This window comes from Protobothrops mucrosquamatus, unplaced genomic scaffold, assembly GCF_001527695.2.
Source record: "Protobothrops mucrosquamatus isolate PMUCROS unplaced genomic scaffold, P.Mucros_1.0 scaffold1933, whole genome shotgun sequence".
NCBI classification, from domain to species: Eukaryota; Metazoa; Chordata; class Lepidosauria; order Squamata; family Viperidae; genus Protobothrops; species Protobothrops mucrosquamatus.
This window is the reverse complement of record NW_015388054.1, coordinates 338,528-362,884: the sequence shown is the minus strand read 5'-3', so window position 1 is coordinate 362,884 and position 24,357 is coordinate 338,528. Positions and strand designations below refer to the sequence as shown.

General features: G+C 40.8%; 1 protein-coding gene across 1 annotated transcript; it reads left to right on the top strand.

The window, feature by feature from the left end:
* Positions 1-339: 339 nt before the first annotated feature.
* CSRNP3 (cysteine and serine rich nuclear protein 3) lies at positions 340-24,278 on the top strand. Its single transcript, XM_015823638.1, has 4 exons — positions 340-505; positions 18,348-18,607; positions 21,098-21,394; positions 23,175-24,278. The coding sequence occupies exons 1-4, from the start codon at positions 358-360 to the stop codon at positions 24,276-24,278; spliced, it is 1,809 nt and encodes a 602-aa protein (XP_015679124.1). The 5' UTR covers positions 340-357.
* The last annotated feature ends 79 nt before the right edge of the window (positions 24,279-24,357 follow it).

Here is a 24,357-nt window from a genome sequence, read left to right as displayed (position 1 = left end):
GTGAATGACACTGGGTATTTTAATTCAGATATACAGTCTTTCTGTTGAAAATGTACCTTTTACAGCAATTATTTCAGTTGTCAGAGTTTACATTTTTTTTAATTCAAAGGAGGGGAAATTACAGCAAGTTTTCTTGGTCCAAATATTAGTGCTTGAAGCTTAGGTGTTTTAAATTAAAATAAAAGGTGGGAGGAGGGAGGCACAGTAAGTTTCCTTAGTCCACCTATTAATGCTATTGCTATTGACAATTCATTGAGGATAAATCTAATGATCTTAATTGTTTAATCTGCAGCCAGACATTCCTTGGCTTCATTGTATCTGTTTCCCCTTGTAGGTACATGTGACAGTAGTGCAGCTATGAGTGGAATTTTAAAGAGGAAGTTTGAAGAAGTTGACGGCTCCTCACCCTGTTCGTCTGTGCGGGAATCAGATGATGACATCTCTAGCAGTGAAAGTGCTGAGAGTGGGGATAGTGTCAACCCTTCCACTTCAAATCATTTTACCCGTAAGTACTACAGTTACGTTGCAAGGAGCCTTTCTTCATTATAGACAATGAAAGTCCGTGCCTACGATTTCCTCTGTACTCACCAAATTTTCTACTCAGTGGAAATAGAGTGTGAGTACCAGAGCTGGCATCTCACCACTGGAGCAGTTGGGAGGTGTCCTCTGTATGCTTCCCATCATATGGAGCAGCTGGTTTGGAACCAAATGTATGAACTGGGTTTTAGATTGGAATTTTTAGATTGCAAGGGTCAGAGCCGTACATGTGAAGAAGTGAATTCATCAGATCATCAAGGAAGTATGATCTCTAATATCCATCAAATTTGTGACAGGCAGACCTGAGCAATAGGGTTCTTTCATAATATTTAGACTGATGCATGTACTGTGTTTCCCCGAAAATAAGACCCAACGGAATATAAGCCCTAGCGTGATTTTTCAGGACCCCTGTAATATAAGCCCCATCCCAAAAACAAGCCCCAGTTAAGATCGTCAGCCAGACGGACGCATTTAGTCCCGTATTTCCTCAAAAATAAAATCTAACCGGAAAATCAGCCCTAATGTGTCTTTTGGAGCAAAAATTAATATAACACCTAGTCTTATTTTGGGGGAAACACAATATTTGGAATTTTGAAATGATGTAATGGGTGCTCTTTAAATGTTCGCCATGGTGGACATAGTCAATCTCAAAACACCCATTCCCAGAAGGCAAACTGATAAGAGTGTTCCACACAATTCATCTAACATCCTAGCATGTTTCCAAGACTTCAGCTGACTTTGCCTTTTTTTCTGGACAACTGGGTGCACCTTCAAATAAGATACAAGCCTCCATGCCTCCAACCATTTTTAGTTACGAAAAATGCTTATAGGATCTGTGTAGCGCCAAAAGACATTGTTGGATATACAGTTTAGGTATTGAGCCTGTTGCTTTCATTTGCAACATGTTTACTTCCAATTTATTAGAAAATAACTTGGTCAAGGATTCTGGCAGACACTAAGGAAGATGATGGCAGGCACATTGATGCCCACCAACGTTAAAACTGGTGAAACGAGGTCTAGAATATAAAACACCCTCTAAGGGTGGTTTTTGTCAAATTGTGTCAAAGCTTGCTTTCAGTTGATTGTTCAGCTGTTTCATTTGTCATTCGGTTGTCTGATTCACAGAAAGCATGATCTGCAAAGAATATTGTGGGATACTCTTCTTAAAGTGTTATGTACGCTTTAATGTTCATGGACATTATTAGTTTAAGTCATTTGTATTTTAGATTGTTCTGTCTTACTAGCTGTTATGAATATTCTGTATAGAAAAACAGGGGCAGAATTCATGGAATTTTAAATAACTAAATAGGGTTAGTAGAAGACCTTGGACCCAGATGCAGCAACCTAGCAATAATTTATCTACCAGTATATTAGTTATGGTAAAATGTTTAATTTGCTTATTCACTATTTTTATCAGTGTTTATAATTTAAATAATAACTTTAATAAGCCAAACCTATATTATTGTATAACAATTTAATGGGAAGAGCGAGGGCGAAAGGTCTGTCCTTCTATAGCCTTTGCATTATAAATTGTAAGTAATCAAATGCTAAGCACAAAGTTTGTACAAATGAACTCGGCTCTGTAAAATCTAAGAAAGCCAACTTAGTCCAATCATCTGAATCCTATTCATGTGATCTCACCTCTGTAAATCATGTTTATGGTTTCTGCTTATGAGACTAATCAAATAATTAAAGATTGATTGAACCGGATACACTTAAGTATGAAAGTATTGAAGACCAAATATCAGTTCTGGTGGCTTTCTGGAAAGAAAAAAAAAAGACAAAATATTCCAGTGTGTGAATATAAATGAGAAAAGGATGAGAGGGAGACAATGGTAGAGCAGCTGTTTTGAGTGGAATTTCCTCTTACTTCCTGGCAAGGCAGGAATAGAGCCCTGTCTGAAATCCTAGAGAGACACTACCAGTAGGGTAGAGTCTTTCTGGCCTTCCAAATAGTGTTACAATTTACATTCCATTGTCCTCGGCCATCTAATACGTTGAGTAAGGTGCTTAGGTTTGAGATACAGTGTGACTACCCCTTGCCTAAGCAGTACTGAAGAAGAGGAACCCGTGATCTGATTTGTTATATGATTGTTTCCTCTGTTCTTTTTATTGGGATAGAAAGGAATGGCAAGAGAATAACCTTCCACGTAAAGGTAGGGATAAGTGGGATATTTTTGGTAAGAAGCTGTACAGTGAAAAGTATTTGCAAAAACCACTAGGAAATAAGGAAGAACACAATGCAAGGAGGAACAGAATTTATAAACATATTTAGCTATGTTCAGCTATAGATTATGATGTCAGTTGAATTGAGGCTGCAGCTGAGTTGAGTTGTTGAGCTGAGTTGAGTTGAGCCGCAGATGAATCCTTAACTTGGCAATTACAATAGATAGCACTATTTGTAAGTTGCCACATAAGGTTCCATTGAGATTTGTATTGAAATTACGGTATATTATAAATGGTGCCATCCCTGGTGTACATTGACAGTTGCTTGTTATCTTGCCAACTTTCTTCCTTGGGTCAGGAATAGTTCTCTCATTACCATGGTGATAAATTATGGCTGTAAAATGTTGTATTCCAGTAGCATGAAGGCCAGCTTTAAAGTGATTAATTTAATTGGCTGAAAAGTCTTGTTTTACATTTTACAGTTACATGCATTGAATCTAATTGTTTTGACTCATACATAAATCGGTATTTCTCTGCCTTTCTTTCTCACACAACACATGCACTCAGACCTATTTTAAAAACAAACCTTATATAATGTTCTTCCCCCTTCCTCATGCCACAAGCATCTCATTAAGAGACCACTGTGGTAAAGTTACTAAGTTAGTTCTTAACTAATCAAGTCTAGCTGTTCATTAACCAGAAAAAAGAGACATTTTCCAAGTGGAAGTCATCTCTCTATTCCAGACTCTGCCTCATTTTCAGAGGTTAACCAGTAAAGTTCCTTCTAGTCCATGCATATCCTCAGTTATAGTTTACATCTCATTATAGATGTTTTTTCTTTATTATTATTGTTTTTGTCTATCTAACAAGTAAATAAATAAGGTCGCTGATGCCCTTCAGAAGTAAAGTCCTTCATAAGTAAACCCCACTGAGTGTGACAGTTATGTGAACGTATAATTTCAGCTCTAAAAGATCAGTCAGAAAGGAAGAAAGCCAAATACAGACATTTCTGCGTGCTATTATGTGTAGCTAACTGTGGCTGCTTTTCTAAATCTTTGTTAATATCACATGGATTTGCGAACAGCAAAAATAGCTATTGATGGACATTGTGACACAGCACAGTTTTCCAGTCTGATCCCCTCTAGTAAGTGTTGGACTGTGAGTGTTGTGATTCACATGGAATAAACGAAATGCTTTGTCCAAATTAATGTTGTCTCAAAATCCGCTTTACAATTTCTCAGTTTTCTTCTCTGATAAAAGGAACCTTTTTTTTCTATCTTTGTTCTCCAGACAATTGAGAATTTCTTCTAATTTCTCTTGGTGATATTTTCAACATTATTGTTGGAGATGGTGGACATTGTGCCATTGGAATCTTGCTATTTTGTGACTCTGAAGCTTCCTTGGCTGTCCAAACTTCCAACTCTGGGAGAAAAAAAATAAACCCAAACCAGGAGAGAATATCTTCCATTGATACTGAATTAAAATATGAGAATTTAAGAAGACAGCAGACCACTAACTATAGTCGAGGGAGAATTGGGTGCGAATAAAGAAATGTACGTGTTGGTGTTAGCATACTAACGCTATGACATATGTACTTGGGTCAGGTATCAGGATGCAAGCACAGGTAGTCCTTGACTTACAACCACAATTGAGCCCAAAATGTATGTTGTTAAGTGGGACATTTATTAAGTGAGTTTTACCTCATTTTATGACTTTTCTTGTCAGTGTTGTTAAGTGAATTACTGCAGTTGTTAAGTTACTAACCTGGTAGTTAAGTAAATTTGGCTTCCCCATTGACTTTCCTTGTCATAAAAATTGATCACGTGACTCTAGGACACTGCCACTGTCATAAATATGAATCATTTGAATTTTAATCATGTGATCATGGGGATGCTGCAAAGCACATAACTATGAAAAACAGTCATAAGTCACATTTTTCAGTGCTGTTGTAACTTGAAACGGTCAATAAACGAACTGTTTTACGTCAAGGACTACCTGTACTTAACTGCAGTATGTATGTGATATAGTACCGTATGCATTTTACCAGTTGAGAGTAACATATGTGTAAAATGTATCACAGATTGCACTGCTTCTCTAGATTTTGTGTTTCTACTCATCCAACATGCTGTCATGAAGGCTTAAGCTAGGGAAAATACAGGTAATCCTTGATTTAAGACCACAAGGGAGCCCAACATGTCTGTCGCTAAATTCTTAAGTGAATTTTGCCTCCTTTCACAACCTTTCTTGTCACGGTTGTTAAGTGAAACCCCACGGTTGTTAAGTTAGTCACAGGGCTGTTAAGTGAATCTGGCTTCCCCATTGACTCTCCTTGTCAGAAGGTTTAAAAAAGGTGATCACATGAGCCCGGGACACTGCAACCGTCATGAATATGAGTCAGTTGCCAAGCATCTGAAATTTGATTACGTGACCATAGGGGTGCTGCAATGGTATATAAGTCATTTTTTTCAGTGCTTTTGTAACTTCAAATGGCTGCTAAAGAAACCATTGTAAGTCGAGGATTATCTGTTTCTCCTCTTTGAAAATAATGCTGTATAAACTTGAGGCCAGAGATCTTTCTCACAGCAAGGTATAGTTACATAGAGATGTGTGATGAACCCTTTTCGTCTGTCCACGGTTCTTACACAACTCTGCATCCATGCGTGGGGATTCAGAGGGGACAAGGAGGGCCTGGCAGTGATATGTGCATCCAAATGGCATGACATGTTTGATGCGGCTTACATGCTTATATCTCAGAGAGAGGGGGGGGGAGTGGGGGGGGGGAAAGGTGAAGTTTTATTGTTTCTTTCTCTTTCACTGTGGGCAAGCCAGAGGGAGAGAGGCTAGTTTGGGGAGTTTTTCCCTCATTGGAGTAAGTTAGGCAGACGGACAGTTAAGGAAGAGTTTGACATACATCTTTTAATGGGAGGTAAGGGTTTTTTTCTTTATAGGATCAGCTGTGGGAGATAAAAAGGGATTACATGGAGTGAGGTCAGAGAGGGGTGAGAGAATGGACAAGGGAGACTGCCAGTGCCAGAGATTGGTTGCCATCGTTCTAGGCAAGTTGTTGTCATCAAAAACAGATTAATATCATCCTGGGCAAGTTGTTGCCACCAGAGACTGGCTGCCATTGTTTTAGGCAAGTTGCTGTCACCAGAGACTAACCGCCATCGTTCTGGTCAAGTTGTTGCCACCAGAGACTGGCTACCATTGCTTTGGACAAGTTGCTGTCACCAGAGACTGACCGCCATTGTTCTAGGCAAGTTGCCATCACCAGAGGCTGATTAACATCGTTCTGGGCAAGTTGTTGTCATTAGAGATTGACTTATCATCTTCCCTGTAAGTTCTTATTGCCTGAGATCAACCACCATCATCCTAAGTGAGTCACCACAGAGAGAGAGTGACCATCACTGCCCCATGTGCATGACTGCCAATCATGACTGAATACTACAATGTTACCTGCCCTGTTAGGCAGAAACGCCAACGTGAGAGACCTCTTTGGGCTGGTGGTCACTTGGAGGGGAGGTCGAGAGGGCCTGGACTTAAGCGGTCCCTACGGGGGTGGAGCTACAGAAGGAAGGAAGGAAGGAAGGAAGGAAGGAACTTGGGCAATTAGGAGGCAAAATGACCACGTTAACCTCTGAATTTCACTGATTTTAAGTTTTAAATTTTCCTTCCAAATCTGATCCCTCAAAAAAAGGCTCTGCTGATTCTTTGATATCATAACACCACCAGCTACATACCGTGTTTCCCTGAAAATAAGACCGTATCTTATATTACTTTTTGCTTCAAAAGACGCATTAGGTCTTATTTTCCGGTTAGGGCTTATATTTGGGGAAATACGGTACTAAATGCATCCATCTGGCTAAATGCATCCATCTTAACTGGGGCTTATTTTTGGGGTGGGGCTAATATTATAAGCATCCTGAAAAATCATGCTAGGACTTATTTTCCGGTTAGGTCTTATTTTCAGGAAACATGGTATCCTGTAACCCTGAGATTGAACTAATTAAAATGTAACCCATTGCTACAAGTTACAAGCTACTGCTCTCTGATTTACTCTGGATTTTATACGCGCATGAATTTCTACTGTAAATTATTTATGACTAAAAGTAGCTTCTTCACCAGCCTAGACGGATGAAGTGCATTTGCTGCCATATTTACCATTTGAGCATCTAAAATAAGAGTTTGGTGTAATGGCAGTCTATCATGTTCGTTCAAGAGGAAACTAAATCATATTGAGATATCCCCAAACACTGAATTGCCAACTAATAAAAATTGTCCTTTCTCTGAATGAAATTTCCCTGCATTTGCCTCAAACCTCTTAGTGATTCCAGGCATCGGGATTTATTTATTTATTTGATTTTAAGGCTGCCCATTTGCTGTCGCAGAGAAAAATAGTTGGCTGTCATCAGAATTCTGATGCCTCTGTAGTTCAGCATTCTGAATGGCAGCTAATAATTTCATGCAGATATATAATAAGATAAGGGACAAATGCCTTCCTGTTTGAATGGATTTCCCTGCCCCATCAGCTGGAATCTGTCAACTAAGCAAGAATGTCACTGTTGTAAAAATTGGTCTTATATCCCTTGTCTGGATAGACAAACCTGCAGAATCCTGTAATCGCTGATATTAGATGCCATTCAGAGTTGGACAGCCTTCTCCCCTTCTCTGCTTCTCCTTGATTTGCATTGCTTATTTACATAAGACCTGTACAATATGAATCTTATTTAAATCCAGTGTTGTTTATGAATCTTGCATGTTAACTGAGTCCAAAATGCGCTTAATCTTAAGAAATGACCCTCTCTAGTACATGATATGAACACATTTATGGTAAGGGAATATGAAATTGATTGAGACACAGATTATAAAGCTCACCACGGAGGAAATAATGTCTATACAGAATTAAAATCAATCCAGCTAGGATTATTTTTGGGAATAAGCCTCTACGATGCCAGTACAGTTTCTGAAAAAAAAATGTTAATGCTTGGGCATCCTCAGAAGCATAGATAAAGGCTACAATTGTGAAACAACTAGAATTAATTATGAGTACCGAGGTACCACTGTAAATATCAGGAATATATTTACAGTGGTACCTCAGTATTCATTGTTAATTAGTTCTGGGAGGCATGATGAGTACCAAAAATGATGAGTACCAAATAAATGTTTCCCATAAGGAATAATGTAGTAAGTCACAAAGCAGCCAACACTGACAATTTCTAGCTTGTGTGTTGAATACCAAACAAACGATGAGTACAAGGACAAAATTTTCGCATCAAAATGCGTTTAGTACCAAATTTGATGAGTTTCAAGTAGTTGAATACCAAGGTACCACTGTACCTGATGATAAAAATATTTACAGTAATTAAGGCTACCATATCTGGGCTACAAAAATTGGGAGGATCTGGGTGGCAACAAATACTTTGGTCATATGCACCCTTTTTTTTTCTTAATCCAATCTGTTTTGTCCTGCTCTCCTGCAGATATTTTGGGATTATGACTCCAAAAATTCTTTGCTAATCTGTTGACTGGGAATTCTGGGAATTTATTATTTATTTGAGCACATTTTTACCCTGGAACACTCTGAGTGGCTTGTAGACTACAAAGCTGTATAGATTAAAGTATGAAAAATTAATAACATAAACAATAACAGATAGATTCTGTTCCCAAATGCCTCTCCAGAGAACCATGTTTTTACAACATTTTGCAAATACAACATGGGATGTTCCAAATATATAAGTGTTTGCTGAAGCGGGAGGGGGGGGAGGTGATAATTGAGAACACTCAGTCACAAGTTCCCTGTATGTGACATTCATACAGATTTGGGACTCTTGTGGTGTCTAGTGGATGGGCACATTCCCTAGTGGTGTCTCTGGATGGGCATATTCAATTTGGAGAAAGGCACCTTAGAGATATATCTAAGTCCTAAGGCATGCAGGTAGTCTTCAACTAACAAAACATTTGTTTACTGACCATTTGAGATTACAACAGCATTGAAAAAAGTGGCTTACAACCAGTCCTCACACTTATGACGATCACACCATCCCTGGGATCATGTGATCAAAATTCAGTTGCACATATTTATATGGCAGTTGCAACATCCTGGGGTCATTGCCATTTGAAACCTTCCCAGCTGGCTTCTGACTAGTAAAGTCAGTGGAGGAAGCTGGAATCACTTAATGGCCACAAGATTTACTTAACAGCCGCAGGGATTTGCTTAAAAACCGTGGCAAAAAGGTCATAAACATTCATTTAACAACCGCTTTGCTTAGTAATGGAAATTCTGATCCCAATTGTAGTCATGAGTGTATATTTCCTGTATAAGGGCTTTAAGCATAACCAGCACCTTGAATTGCACTGGAAGCTGACTGACAGCCAATGCAGCATCTGCATTAATGGTGTTATATAGGCAGTTATAACTAGTACTCTGTAATAATTAAAAGTTAAGCCAGATGATGTATCGAAAAGATCTTCAAGGACTGGCCCATGTAGAGTTATAGTAGTCTATCCAAGGGTGATAAGAGCATGTGTGACTGAAAGCAAAGCTTCCTGTTCCAGAACTGGCACACACAAAATAATGATGGAAAGCCTTTTATGGTTCAACTCTTCTGGAGTGTACCAAGTTGAGGAAGGCTTGATTAAACTGTGTCACATACCTATTATCCCAGGATCCTGGGAGTCCCTTTCATGAAATTGAGTCAATTCATGGAACACAGGAACATATCTTTGCAAAAAGATAATGCTGCAGTCAAGAGAATTTAAAATCCATTCAGATTTGAGTTTGCAGATATCAGCATAAAAGGTCTGCTGTCCACACACACAGTTCAGTAATATTGCCCTTGTTATGCAAGTATAAAAACACACATTCATCTCCTTGTGATTTTGAATTAGTGGTCTTGAGGGGGCCGGTTCCCCTTCCTGAGCTCTTACAGACTTCCCATCAATCATAGTTGTCTAATTGTATTAAGGCATCTCTCACAGAAAAAGAGCAAAACCATATTTGGAATAAGATTGAAATCCAGGTCTGAATTTGATAAGATGATAGAAATCTTTTATCCAGGTAAATGTTCCTGGGATTGTTATCACAAAGGCCCTTTTGAAAAAGTGAGATTCCCACTTGAAAGTTCCATCTCATTAAACTGGTTGTGACACTTTTATTGTGCCAGCTGTTCTGTTTGCCGGATCATTTGCAACCAACTTTAAAACACTAGTTTTACTCTTTAAACTCTTATGCATCTTTGAGTTAAGTTACAGGAAAGACAAGATTCAACCAGTCTGGCCCTTAAGATCTTTCATGGATCTATTTCCTCCTTGCTTGCCTTGTAGGGCAAGCAAATTAATGAGTGGAATAAAGGGGAAATTCTCTTAAGTAGCCTGAGAACACTTTCTTCATGGAAGTTACCAAGTTTGTTTATTCGTTTATTTGTTATTAGATTTTTATCCCACTTTTATCACTTTATAAGTAACTCAAGGCAATAAACACACTTAATATTTCTTCCTTTTCCTATTTTCCCCACAACAACAATCTTATGAGGTTGGTTGGGTTGAGAGAGACTGGTCGAAAGTCATCCCAGCCCAATTCACCTCCCAGGATTGTTGGGGAAAATACGAATCTGTGGGGAAAGCTCTCAAAATCTCTCTTTTTCCCAATGACCATGGTTTGAATTGTATTTTATGAGATGGCAACTTTTTCCGACTTGAACTGAGTGAAATGTCCATTTTGCACAGTTTTGTTCTTGTTCTTGTCTTTTATTAATTTTATTGTCCCAAAGGTGGACTTCCTTGGTTTTTTTTTTTTGAAGATGTTTCTCCATGGACGAGAAGTGAAATATCTTCAAGGAAAAACAAAGAAAGTCCAGTCGCCTCCAGAAAAAGCAGCCATGATCTGGATGACTGAGAATCTCCCTAGATATTAATTTTATTATTATTTTTATGCTTTGTTTTTATTATTTTATTTGTGAATTACCTTCGTATGAGTTTGCACTTTGTAAAACAACCTAAATTATTTTAAATAAATATAAATTACAAAATACGGGTAGTCTTCAGCTTGCAACTGTTCATTTAGTGACTGTTTGAAGTTAGAGCAGCTCAGAAAAAAATGATTTATGACTGTTTTTCACACTTCAGATCTTCATATCTCTCTGTTCTTGCAAACATTCTTTCTTCTACCACATTCATAATTTGCTTTATGGTTGGTTATTTTTCTTTAGATTTGCCACTTCCCTCATTTTCAGAATTTCATTGAGCCATCTAAACACAATTTTCTTGGTTTTTCTCTTCACATTACAATGTATTACAGTTAGTACTCGACTTAACAACCATTCGTTCAGTGACTATCCCAAGTTACAATGGCACTGAAACAAAATGACAATTTTTCACACTTACGACCAGGGCAGCATCCCTATGGTCACTTTGCTTTGAACGGTCATTGAAGACCAATAGCACTTAGACCAGGGGTCTTCAAACTTGTGGACTTCAACTCCCAGAATTCCTCAGCCAGTGTGCCTGTCTGAGGAATTCTGGGAGTTGAAGTCTATAACATGGCTCATGTTTATGAGAGTTGCAGTGTCCCAGGATCATGTGATCCCCTTTTGCGACTTTCTGACAAGCCAAGGCAATGGGAAAGCCGGATTCATTTAACAACCATATTACTAACTTAACAACTGCAGCGATTAACAGCTGTGGCAAGAAAGATCGTAAAATGGGGCAAAACTCACCTAACAATTGTCTCACTTAGCAACAGAAATTTTCGGCTCAGTTGTGGTTGTAGGTCGAGGAGTACCTGTATTCTATGTTTTCAGTCTTCTTAGCCTCAAGATTATGTTTCTTCTTAAATTGTTTTTGTGAGGGCAAATAAATGAGCTACATCGCCCTCAGGTTGAAAACCGGCCCTACTGTGTCGGGGAGCCATACGGTTTACATTTGTTATAATGTGCTTTTGACATAAAGTAAAATAGCTGGAATTGTGGAGGGAAGTGTTCACATTTTGGATCTCAGCCAGACAAACCTCAATTTATTTATGTGTAGTAACTGAGTAACTTCTTTTTACAGTTAAAAAAAGGTGCTTGAAAAAGCTCAAAAGGATTGACAGTCATTCACACTAAGATTTGCGCAAATGAGGCAATCCAGGCTTTCCCTTCCTACCACAGGTTTATTTTTAATAAACACACACACACACACACACACACACCACATTTATTGCACCCTCCTCCCCACCCACTTTCCAGCATCTTCTCCTAACCCTGGAATTCCTTGGGCTATTTTTGGAAATCTTGATAGAATTTACCTGCTAATGGTGTATAAGAACTTCTTTACCTAAGAGTTGTTGAAAGTCTGGCTGATTCCTGAAATGTCAAATACAACACAAGAACTACCCCTTGTGATCTTCTGAAAAGCCCTTAAATTGGGTTTTTCCCCCCAGTAAGCCTAGGGATCCCCTGTTAATGGGAAGCCTGGTGGCTGGCTGTATTATATAGGTAAGCCTTGGCTTACAACAGTTCAAAGTTACAATGACACTGAAAAAAGTGATTTATGACCATTTTTCACACTTATGACCATTGCAGTATCCCCCCATGGTCACGATCAAAATTCAGGAGCTTGGCAGCTGATTCATACTTACGACGGTTGCAGTGACCGGTGGTCATGTGATCCCCTTTTGCAACCCTCTGACAAGCAAAGTCAGTGGGGAAGCCAGATTTACTTAACAACCATGTCACTAATTTAACAGCTGCAGTGATTTGCTTAACAACTCTGGCAAGAAAGGTCGTAAAATGGGGCAAAATTCACTTAACAAATGTCTCACTTAGCAACAGAAGTTTTGGCCTCAATCGAGGTTGTAAATCAAGGACTGCCTGCATGAGATTCATTTATTTTGTGGCATTTTTCAAACTTGGGAATCATGAAATTGGCTATCATATAACGGGTACAGCCCTCTCTAAGCAGTTTACAGAGTCAGCATATTGCCCCCCCCCCAGCAATCTGGGTCCTCATTTTACCGACCTCGGAAGGATGGAAGGCTGAGTCAACCTTGAGCCGGTAAGACTCGAACTGCCAAACTGTGGGCAGCCGGGAGTCAGCAGGCATAGCCTGCAGTGCTGCACTCTAACCTCTGCACCACCATATAAATTTGACGACTAAATAAATAACACAGTTGGATGCAGTGGACCTGCTAAAAATGCCAGGTGCTGAAACTAATCGTGTATGAACCCACGAAGAAGTATTGACGGGAGACCACTGGGAGATCTCGATGAGTTCAAAATTAACATATCACGCATAAAACATATCCAGCCAATCTCTGACTGAGAACATGGATCGGCAATATTTTTTGAGGGGGCAAACTCTATTTTGCACTCACTCGTAGCCATTCCCTCATAAATAAATAAAAAAGTGCTAAAACTGAATCTGTAAGAAAGGATAAATCTTTCATCATGTTTATACATTTGGTGCAATCTCAAAAAAATACTCACACATCTTGCAAAATTTGTAATTTGGGGGCATTCTTAAAGTTTTTTTTTCTTTCTGTTTAAAAACATTGAAAGCCGGTGGGCAGAGATCATCGTCATATGCAGAGGCATCTTATTTTCAATGGATGAGACAGAAGTGTAGTTTCACACTTGCAAAGAGCACTTTTCCCTAGCCTGCCCCCCCAAAAAAGGGGAGGTCTAGATTTTTTTCTTGATGCAAAGCTAGGTTGTTGGCTCATCTGTGACAAATATAAAGTATGCAATGACTTGGGAAGGAAATTTCATGAAGATCTTCATCTCTATTTTCTCCCAATATTTTTTACCATAAATATTAATTGACCTCCATTTGCAGTCTCCATTTTCAGACTGACTCCTACATGCAATCTCTGGCTCCTTAGCTTAATGAAGTGTTTCAGGGAAATTGAAAGCTGGCACTCCTTTGGGTGTGTGTGTATATTTTGGCAAGTATGCTCAGTGATGGATTTGGGTTCCATTGTCCAACTTTGCCAAGACAGAGAGTGCTTCTTTTCAATATTGTGCTTTTATGACCAAGTTTGCAAAGAGCGTTTGCAAAACAGGACAGAACTTCTGGGATTTTGATAGCTGTGTGAAAGAGGTTACAGCTGATGTTGCTTCCATGACAGGGAATACCTGTTACATTTCTTGCTGAGGCACAAATGTTAATGCTGCAGGAATTCCATTCTCTTTTGCATCTGGCTACCTGAAATTGGGACATTATTGTGGTCCAACGTGTGCTATATGTCACTACATGAATGTGTGAATCCTGCCCTTCCACCAGATTTTGTAATTTGCAAGAATTTTGAATGTGTTTTAGTACAGGGGTCCCCAACTCCTGGTCTGTGGACCAGCACCGGTCTGTGGCGTGACAGAAACCGGCCCACGCAAACAAGCAAAGCACCATCCGCGGGATGCAGGCAGCCTGCGAAACCACATCCCCTCCTGTCCACGGAAAAACCTCTCTCCACGGAACCGGTCCCTGGTGCCCAAAACAGCGGTCCCTAGGGGCCACTGTTTTAGTACATACAAAGCCTTTATATTATAAAAGTCAGGGCTTGCAAAAAAAAATAATAATGTGTTTTCATACTCTCATATTTCAAAGCAATGCAGATTGACATTGTATATACACAGAAGTCCACCTTTTCCCCATGACTGACCTTGCTGAGTTGGGGTGAAAATGCCACACAATGCTCAAGGTTACAGTTCAGAGCAGAAACATTGCAACAATAGTTATAAAATAATATAGAACTTCTGTGACATTGGACTGAATTATTTATGAAGCTAATGGAACGTGCTATTTGGAGATATAAATGAAGCCCATATATTGAAAACAAAAATCTATTTCCTGGAATAGGAAAAGATTGCATTGTAAGAATTGTATGGCTTAGGAAAGTATTTTAGTTCACAAAAGACCAGAGCTTTAGCTTCAATTAGATTAAAAAGTAATATGAGAGCTCCTTTTTCTTCACTGCTTTTCCTGTAGCAGGAAAAGATTATATTACATTAGGATGATGTCTCGGGAAAGTGTTTTGGGTTTCTTTAGAAAATTTCAGAGCCTTAGGTGCATTGAAAGTCTAAAAGTAATAGGGCAACCTCTCCTTTTTGATATTAATTTTCTAGAGAAGTAGTACTCTTCCTTATACTGTCAGCATCTTTCTTTGATCGATTTTACTGATCAAATCACTTGAAACTACTTCATCGTGGAGTCTAAACTAAGAGTAGATTCACGGAAAAAAGTTTGCTTAGTTTTGATAGCTTAATTTCAACCCGATTAGCATGAATCTGTGGTCAAATGGATTGAAGAATTTGGTCACAGTGATGTAAAAAAGATGTTGAGACTCTAGAAAGAGTATTAGAGGTCTGGAGGCTAAAGCATATAAGGAATGGCTGCTGGAACTGGGTATGTCTAGTTTAATGAAGAGAAGGACGAGGGGGGACATGATAGCAGTGTTCCAATATCTCAGGGGCTGCCACAAAGAAGAGGGAGTCAAGCTATTTTCCAAAGCCCCTAAAGGCAGACAAGAAGCAACGGATGGAAACTGATCAAGGAGAGAAGCAACCTAGAACTAAGGAGAAACTTCCTGACAGTTAGAACAATTAACCAGTGGAACAACCTGCCTCCAGAAGCGGTGAATGCGCCAACACTGGAAGTTTTTAAGAAGAGACTGGACAGCCATTTGTCCGAAATGGTATAGGGTTTCCTGCCTGAGCAGGGGGTTGGACTAAATGACCTCCAAGGTCCCTTCCAACTTTACTACTATTATTATTATTAAGAAGAAAAACGAATTTGTTATTTTTTCTGATTTGTAAAAAAAAACGTTACAGATTTGTGTGCATGATTTTGTCTCAATCTTGATCCATGGTGTTGCTTGGACTAGTCCCTGTAGTTTCCTTGGCATAGTTTTTAGAAGTGGTTTGCCACTGCCTCCTTCCTAAGCTTGAGAAAGAATAACTGGGCGATGATCATCCAGCTGTGTTTTATGCTTAAGGTAGGACTAGAACGCAGTCTCTTGATTTCAAGCTTGGTGCCTAAGAGGTACACCACTGGATCTAAGAAATAGATTAGTCAGCTGGGTAGTAGAAATTATAAATGCTTCTTGGAGAATGAAACCTTCACCTAGAGCACAATATGAAAAGTAATTTTGATGCATTGTTCTCTCTCATTTTTTAAAAAATAGAATTGATTTCATTCTGGTTATGAAACTGTTTCTCCATTGACAATAAAGATCTAATAAGCATCTGAAACCTAAGTTTAAAAGTCCTCTAGCATTCCTGATTGATGGAAAAACACACTGCAAAGCTAAAGGACTTAATTTCCTGAAGCTGTTTTAACTAGCTTCGTGCTTCTGGCTATGGTTGTTAAAATATATAGCTTCATACTATAAAGGCTGTTAGCATGTTTTACGATCCTTTTAGTTCCTCCCTCTTCACTATTACATTTCTCCCATCATACCTGTGCAACTGTCATGCCTGAATTACATAAATACGATTTATCATCTTACACCCCCAATGTTGTTTTGCCACCCCCACCCCCCACCCTGCATCAGGCAGAAGAGTCGAGCAGCTTTTGCAACTGGCAGTTCATATTTTTCATTATAGGCTAAATGCTGCTTATGTTTCTATGTAGATTTCTATAAGAGGCATAGCTGGGCAGTGGTATAAACAGACAAACTTTAAATGGAGATTTTTAAAAAGTAGGGGGCACTGTTTCAAAATTTATGCATGTTACTTAGACTGCTTTTTAATTTCTTAAAGAAAGGAAGGAACACCCATTTGTAAGAGAAGTTTGGAAATATTGTAACCCTAACTGATTCATTTATTTTTGATATAACAATTGCGCTGAATCTTCTCTTTGCAGTCTAATGAGAATGCCAAACTGTGGTGCAGTAGAAAATCTAACAAGATGATTTAGTCATTCTCATATAAGATCTCGAAAGATCCAGAGATTAAATCGACAAAAATTTACAGGATTAAAGAAGTTCTGAGATTTTTGGATGAGGAGGAGGATATTAATGATTTATGCAGCCCTATCTTGAAAACGTTGCCAAATCAACAACATTATTCTTATTTCACAAATAAGCATAAAAGAGCTGGATTTGATGGTAAACAAAAAAAAAAAAGTTGTTTATCCATACCTCTATTAGAGTAACTTTGTATGAAACATTGAGCATGTGAAAATTGTATTAAGAACTGAGGCAACTGTGACGCATTTGGTCGTTCTTTTAGAGATACTTGCTTACCTAAATGGAGAAGCAGAATGACCCCGGGCAGACGAAAGAATCAAGGAGAGCAGGAACGAGTTCCAACTTCTTGCAAGCTTCCCCTTTGACAAGGCTTGTGGGAAGGGGGCAGAGACTTTGGAAATCACTCCTCTTCCCTCAGCTGGACTGCAAAACTGTCTGCCATTTTTTTCTGAGGCGAGGGGGGACAAAAGGAGCTGTGGACCAAGAGGAAAACTGCACCTCACCCCTCACCCCTCCCTCCTGACATGTCTCCATTTCACTTGATTCACTTGTTTCAGTCTGACGTAAGAATACAGCAACTACGTCACCACTGTTTTAATCCACTAACCTAACTCGCTAATTGACGGACACTATCAGTAATGGTAGGTGGGAAAGATCTTGGAGAATGGACCAAGAAACTCTTAAGGGACGATCAGATAACACAGAGCATGTCCCCCAGCTGGACTGCAGGCAGAGCAAGAGGCTCAGAAGGGACCCTCCCTTGTTTCTTCAGCTGTAAAAGGGGACGGTGGCAGATTTGTACTTTCAGGCTTGCCGGATTCTGCTTACGTAGTTTTACAATCAGGTAGAAATAAGATCATCTGGTTATGTTTCCTGTCTGGTCTACCTAGGAAGGCTGACATATTTTGACTCATTAAAAATGAACACGGCATGCTGAATTAAGCTTGTATGCTGCTTTTAGGAGGCACAGTAAGATAGCTGCAGCTCTGGACAAGTGATTAAAGAAGGTAGCCAAGCAAAGAGCTTCTCTGTCTGGCATTTTCCCTGAAACATTTAGACGTGCTTCCAGAGGCTTCTGGAGCAAGCCAGAGATTCTGGGTTGTGCTGTTACGACACAAGTTCCACCTCTTAGGTACTTAACATGCATCTTTGCGCCACAAGTACAAAAGGGGCAGGGTTTTGTGTTGCAGTATCACTGCCCTCTTCTGTTGCACCCTCTTCCCACCCCATCCATTTTAGCCTAGTGCCTTGGTGGCGAACCTATGGTAAGCGTGCCACAGGTGGCACACAGAGCCTTCTCTGTGGGCACGCACGCCGTCGCCCCAGTCCTAGGCCTTCAGCTGGGTTTTATAAAACCTTTTCACTTTAGACCTCCACCGCCGTGTGCAAAAAAAAAAAGGTTCGATCAATCAATCAATCAATTTCAACTTCTCGTGGGAAAAAAAAAGATCTCGCGAAGTTGGAATTGATTGATTGAACTTTTTAGTCCCACCCAGTCTGCCGTTACCACTGCAGCCACGCCCACCCAATGGGCCACGCCCACCCGGCACCTGACGATACATAAGTGGGTTTCGGGTTGCAGTCTGGGCACTCGGTCTCTAAAAGGTTCGCCATCACTGGCCTAGTGGATTGCAGCCTTAAGGGTTTTTGCGACATGGATAAGCCTGGCTTGATTCAAACTTGTCATTTGTTTCCGTTCCAGCATCCTCAATTCTGAAGAGTGAGAAAAGGAAGAGGACAAAAAATGTTCATTTTAATTGTGTTACGGTATACTACTTTACCAGGAGGCAAGGTTTCACAAGTGTCCCCAGCCAAGGAGGCAGCACTTTGGGCATGTCCACTCGTCACAACAGTGTACGCCAATACACTCTTGGGGAGTTTGCAATGGAGCAAGAACGGCTTCATCGAGAGATGTTGAGAGAGCATCTCAGGGAAGAAAAGCTGAACTCCTTAAAACTCAAGGTAAAAAGAAAAAAGAAAAGGGATCCTTTCCCCCCTACACACACACACACACACACACACACACACACACACACACACACACATACAGAGCCAAAACATTAACGGTGGGATTGGCAGTTAATATTCTTGGCAAGGTTGCATCTTCACTTCTAAGATGGCTGCAGTTCAGTTGCTTCCAACAAGCTGGCATTGACCCTGTCTCTCATATTAACTCATCAGGTTTTAATAGGCTCCACCTGGGCTCTTTAAGATGATCGTTTCCTTCCTGCTATGCAGATACGGTGACAATTTGTTCCACCCCATCAAAGTTCCAGCTTTGATCAGGATGCAAATATAGTTAAGCCAGCTGCTAGGTGTGGATTGTTCTGCACAAAAGAGATTTTGAACTGATATTCGGGAAGATTTTTTTTTTTTTTACCCCCTTTCTCTTTGAATCGTGTCATGGGCTGCTGGGAAGATTGCGACAGCCAACTGTGCTTACTCTGTGTGATATCCAGTTTCACAAAACGCTGAAACCCACATCTTTATACAGGAGCTTATTCTGCTTCTCTAGAAAGTAATTCTCTCTACTGAACACATCTGCCAGTGATAGGTCTGATATTGTTTACCTGGATATGTATCGTTGATTGCTGCATACAAGCTTCTTGATACATTCCCCCCCCCCTTTTTTTAAAGGATGTCCTATGCAAATAGCAACCGGGGCTGTGTAAAATATTTGAAACAGATGCTTTGTAAATATATAACGAAACGTATAAGAAAACGTTTCTCTTTAAAGTATTAGAGCAGTGTTTCCTTGACAACGCTGACATAGCTGCTTCCAAACTGTCCTTAGTAAGGGATGCACAAAGCTAGTTTCTCCTCGACTACCAGCAAAGAGAAATGACTGGGCATCCACTCCCGGGCAGAGGGACATATTTCAAAGCAGCTACGCAAGCTTTGCAAAAAGGACAACTGCAAAAAGGCGTGCTTTGCCCATGCTAAGGGATTTTGCAGAGCCTCTTTCTGAACCGTTTCCCAGTCCTGGAGGGTATTCTAGTGGCGCCTGCAAGGGATGGTCAAAATCAGCAAGATGGCAGTGGAGCTTCACAGTGTAAGCCAGGGGTAGTCAACCTTGGCTCTTTTATGACTCGTGGACTTCAACTCCCAGAATTCCTGAGCCAGCTGTGCTGGCTCAGGAATTCTGGGAGTTGAAGTCCATGAGTCATAAAAGAGACAAGGTTGACTACCCCTGGTGTAAGCCCTGAACCATTTGTACATGCACATTCAAAACATAGTGACATTCCCCAGAATAAGGTTGATGGGACACAGTAGTAGAAAGAGCAACCATAAAAATAAAAGGTGATTATGTGTTATCCTAAACCAATGTTTCTCAAACTTGGCAACTTTCAGATATGTAGATTTCAATCCGCAGAATTCGCCAGCCAGCATATTGGACTGGGGAATTCTAGGAGTTGAAGACCACATACCTTAGAAATTGCCAAGTTTGAGAAACATTGTCTATCTAAACCCTTGATTCAAAAGACTACTGGGAGGAAAATGCATACTTTAAAACAGTATTTTATACACTCTCCGCATATGTAACATAGGAATAGGATGTTACCCATATGTATTTTATGTATGTGCAATATGGCAAATAGGACTTTGCACAAACACCGGAGCATACAGTTCACAGAAAGATGTTATTCAATGCATCTGGGATCTGCTAAACCAGTGGTTCTCAACCTTTTTAATGCCGCGACCCCAACCGGTCGTAAGTCGAGGACTAAACCGGTCGTAAGTCGAGGACTAAACCGGTCATAAGTCGAGGACTAAACCGGCGTAAGTCGAGGACTACCCAACCGGTCGTAAGTCGAGGACTTTCCCTGCCCGGGAGCGCCCCCTGCGCCGGCCGAGGCGTAGCTGGCAAGCGGCAGAGACGGAGCAGGCCGACCACCAGCTGGCCCAGCCCAAGGGAGGTAAGGCACCCGCCGGAAAAGGGGAAAAAAATGACAGACAAAAAAAATGGCGGACAGCCTTGCTTGGCGACCCCCATGAAATGGTCGATTGACCCCAAATGGGGTCCCGACCCACAGGTTGAGAACCACTGTGCTAAACAGAACTGTTACAATGAGGATTTCTTTTGGTTACCAAAGCTTGTTCTATGGCAAGGGTAGGCAACCTTGGCTCTTTTATGACTCGTGGACTTGAACTCCCAGAATTCCTGAGCCAGCATGGCTGGCTCAGGAATTCTGGGAGTTGAAGTCCACGAATCATAAAAGAGCCAAGGTTGCCTACCTCTGGTCTATGGTATAAGCTTATAAATGCTTCAAAGCAACTTCAGTTGTTCACTTAATAATAAGAGCCATGAAAACAAGCAGAGATATTTAAAGACGGTGTGGTCCTCATAAATCAATTTCACACTCATGCACAGGAAAGCTTATACTACTTAAATTGTTTCCTTTGAACATTCTGCTCAGTGGAGCTGTGACGCATCTTTTAATGTTACTATAGATGACTAATAATGGCACTGTGGAATCCGAGGAAGCGAACACTTTAACGCTGGATGACATTTCTGATGATGATATAGATCTGGACAACACTGAAGTAGACGAGTACTTCTTTCTGCAACCTCTGCCGACAAAGAAACGAAGGGCACTCCTACGAGCCTCCGGAGTCAAGAAGATTGATGTGGAAGAAAAACATGAGCTGCGAGCCATCCGTCTTTCCAGAGAGGACTGTGGTTGCGATTGTCGGATCTTCTGTGACCCGGAAACTTGCACTTGCTGCCTTGCAGGCATAAAATGCCAGGTGAGAGGTATTCTACACCAAAGGGAGGTTCCAAGTGTTTTATTTTCAAAAAAAGGAAAGATATCTTGCCCATTCACACTCATTTAAGTGCTCTAAAGAGAGGCACTGCCCTTCTTTCCCGGCTACAGGAAGTTTCATCTGTCGTTGAAGTATAAGGAGACAGGTGAGACAATTGCCCCTCCACATGTTGCTATAACACAGATCCCAACAGTTGCAAGCAAGCATGTCCACCATTGAGGGATCCAAAGAGTAATTCGGCATAATCTGGAGAAATATGGATTCTGTGGGCAGCTATAAAATGCATTTCTTTAGGAGTACTTGGCAAAGTACAATAACGAAGAAATAGCATAGCCATAAAAAAACAGGTAGCCCAGGCTTTGGTTTTGGATCAGCCTTCAGGGGTAGGCAACCTTGGCTCTTTTATGACTCGTGGACTTCAACTCCCAGAATTCCTGAGCCAGCCGTGCTGAGGGGAAAGGGAGAGATTTCCAAACTGAGCCATGCTGGCTCAGGAATTCTGGGAGTCGAAGTCCACGAGTCATAAAAGAGCCAAGGTTGCCTACCCCTGCACAGCTGTTTTCTTCAACTGGGTGATCTTCTGGTATATTATGTCTAAAAGTCTCAGAATTCCCATAAGCACAGTAATGTGCCATCCCAACTTAAGGGCAGCACGTTGGAGAAGGTTAACTTAAAGGTTTAGAGCCCCTTTTCTATTAGCATTAGGGCTAGGGTTCTCCTGTCATACTTTTCAGCTGTGCTGCGTCCTGGATTATCAACGTGACTGGAAAGTGCTGTGATCACATGGGCAATCCAGGAAGTGCTGATGGAATAGAAGCTTTCTGGAGAAGAGTTCCATTCTGTTTCCAGGTTTAAAAAAAGATTAAAGGTTCCTCCCTGCCTTTATACTAATGCTAAAAAAAAAAAAGACAACCACTCGTAACGAGATTTCCTATGAGGCTGTTTATACCGCTTCAAGATCTGTTTGGAGTGAAATATTCAAATTCATCCCTGCTAATCAAATGTAAGAAAAGTGGAGAGCAGCAAGTGAGATTCCCACTTCCCTAACTTCTGGAGCGTAACCTCATCCCATCCACGAATGTATATATATTTTATACAGTTAACTGAAATGGCCCCATCAGCCTGAATATCTGAAAAAAAAACCTTCTTCTGCAATTTAGCAGTCACCTGGATTAATCCTAAATGTTGGCATAACCGTTAGAAGCCATTAAACCAGCAGAGTGAGGAGGGTGGGTGGGTAGTGATGCTAGAGCAAAACAAAGGGACAGGAGGTCCCACGGCACATTTGTCATTCCTTAAGCAGAGCAAGCTGTCATTTGTTTCACAGCCACCTTGTCTTCGGTAACTGGATTCACCGTCTGCAGGGAGCCATAATGTGGTTTGGGTGTTTTTGGCTTAGTGTGAGGCGTGCAAGCCATTCTCATTTATAAATCATAATTTCTAATGGAAGTGTGAAATGTAGCGCCATTTAAACCAAAAAACCAAAAACCAGAGCTTAGTGCAGTTTGCAAAGCCAGACAGGTCTCCCTTTCCAACATCTCTTATCTGGATTTCTTTCTGCCCGAAAGAAATGTTGTAAAAGCAGTTTTTATTTCAGGTAATTAATTTATTTCCTATATCAATCCTCAATGAGACTTCCGGGGCTATTTTCTTTTGATGGAGTTTTTTGTTTGGTTAGAACAGTTTCTAGCACGTTAGCGTTGATAGCGCCCAATCAAACAGCTAATCCATCATTCTTTCTCTCCCCCCCCCTCCCCGTCAGGTGGATCGTATGTCTTTTCCGTGTGGTTGCACTAAAGAAGGATGCAGCAATACAGCTGGCAGAATTGAATTTAATCCCATCAGGGTTCGGACTCACTTTTTGCACACTATAATGAAACTTGAATTGGAGAAAAACAGAGAGCAGCAAGTCCCCGCGCTGAACGGCTGCCACGCTGAGCTAAACGCTCACAGCAGTGCGATGGGTCCCACCTCCCACCCCCTGGAATTTTCAGTCCCAGAGAACTTTGAATTAGAGGCTGAACCCAGGGCTGCAGTGATGCATTTGCAGTCGGCAGGTGACTTGGATTGCCCTGGAGAGGAAGAAGAAGAGGAAGAGGACGAGGAGGAAGAGGAGGAGGAGGAAGACGCAAGTAGCTTTTGTAGTGGAGTTACAGATTCCAGCACACAGAGTTTAGCGCCCAGTGAAACAGATGAAGATGAGGAGGAGGACGACGACGATGAGGAGGAGGAGGAGGAGGAAGAAGAGGAGGAGGAAGAAGAAGAAGAAAAACTAGATGAATGTCTGGAAGGCTTGGGTGCTCATGCTGATGCAGGTCAGGCCCTTCCTTCTGTCCTTTGCTATTCAGACAGCACTGCCATGCATGAAAATCAGCCAAAGGCACTTTCCTACTACCCAAGCTCCACATCCTTGTATTACCAAATAGAGAATCATGGCCCTGGCACTCCTAACCAGATTCGGGACACTTACTCGGAAAGAGAGACTGTTAAGAACGGGAATCTTTCTCTGGTGCCTTATAACCCAACTTCAGAACAGTTTGTGGACTACACGCGGCCCTCAGAGGAAAATTATGGCAGCTCCCTGTATCCTTCTTCAAACCCGTCGGTCATCGTTTGCTGCTCTTCGTCAGAAAGCGATAACGTCGTTCCATGTAGCAGTTTATATGCGGAACATCGGCCAAGGCATTCCCAAGTGGATTTTCCTTCATACTTGAAAAGTCCTTCGCAAGATGGATTTGTATCTACTTTGAATGGTGGCACGCACCTCCCGGAGCATCCCACCGAGAATTCACTCGTCCTTTCAGAAAAGAGCAGACTACACGAAGAGTGTATCAAATCTCCCGTCATGGAAACAGTACCTGTTTAAATTTATTTTAGGACTGAATCGCTCTTGATTTCAAATGCATTCTATTTTAATTGGATTCCCTGCAAGCGTTCTTTTTTTT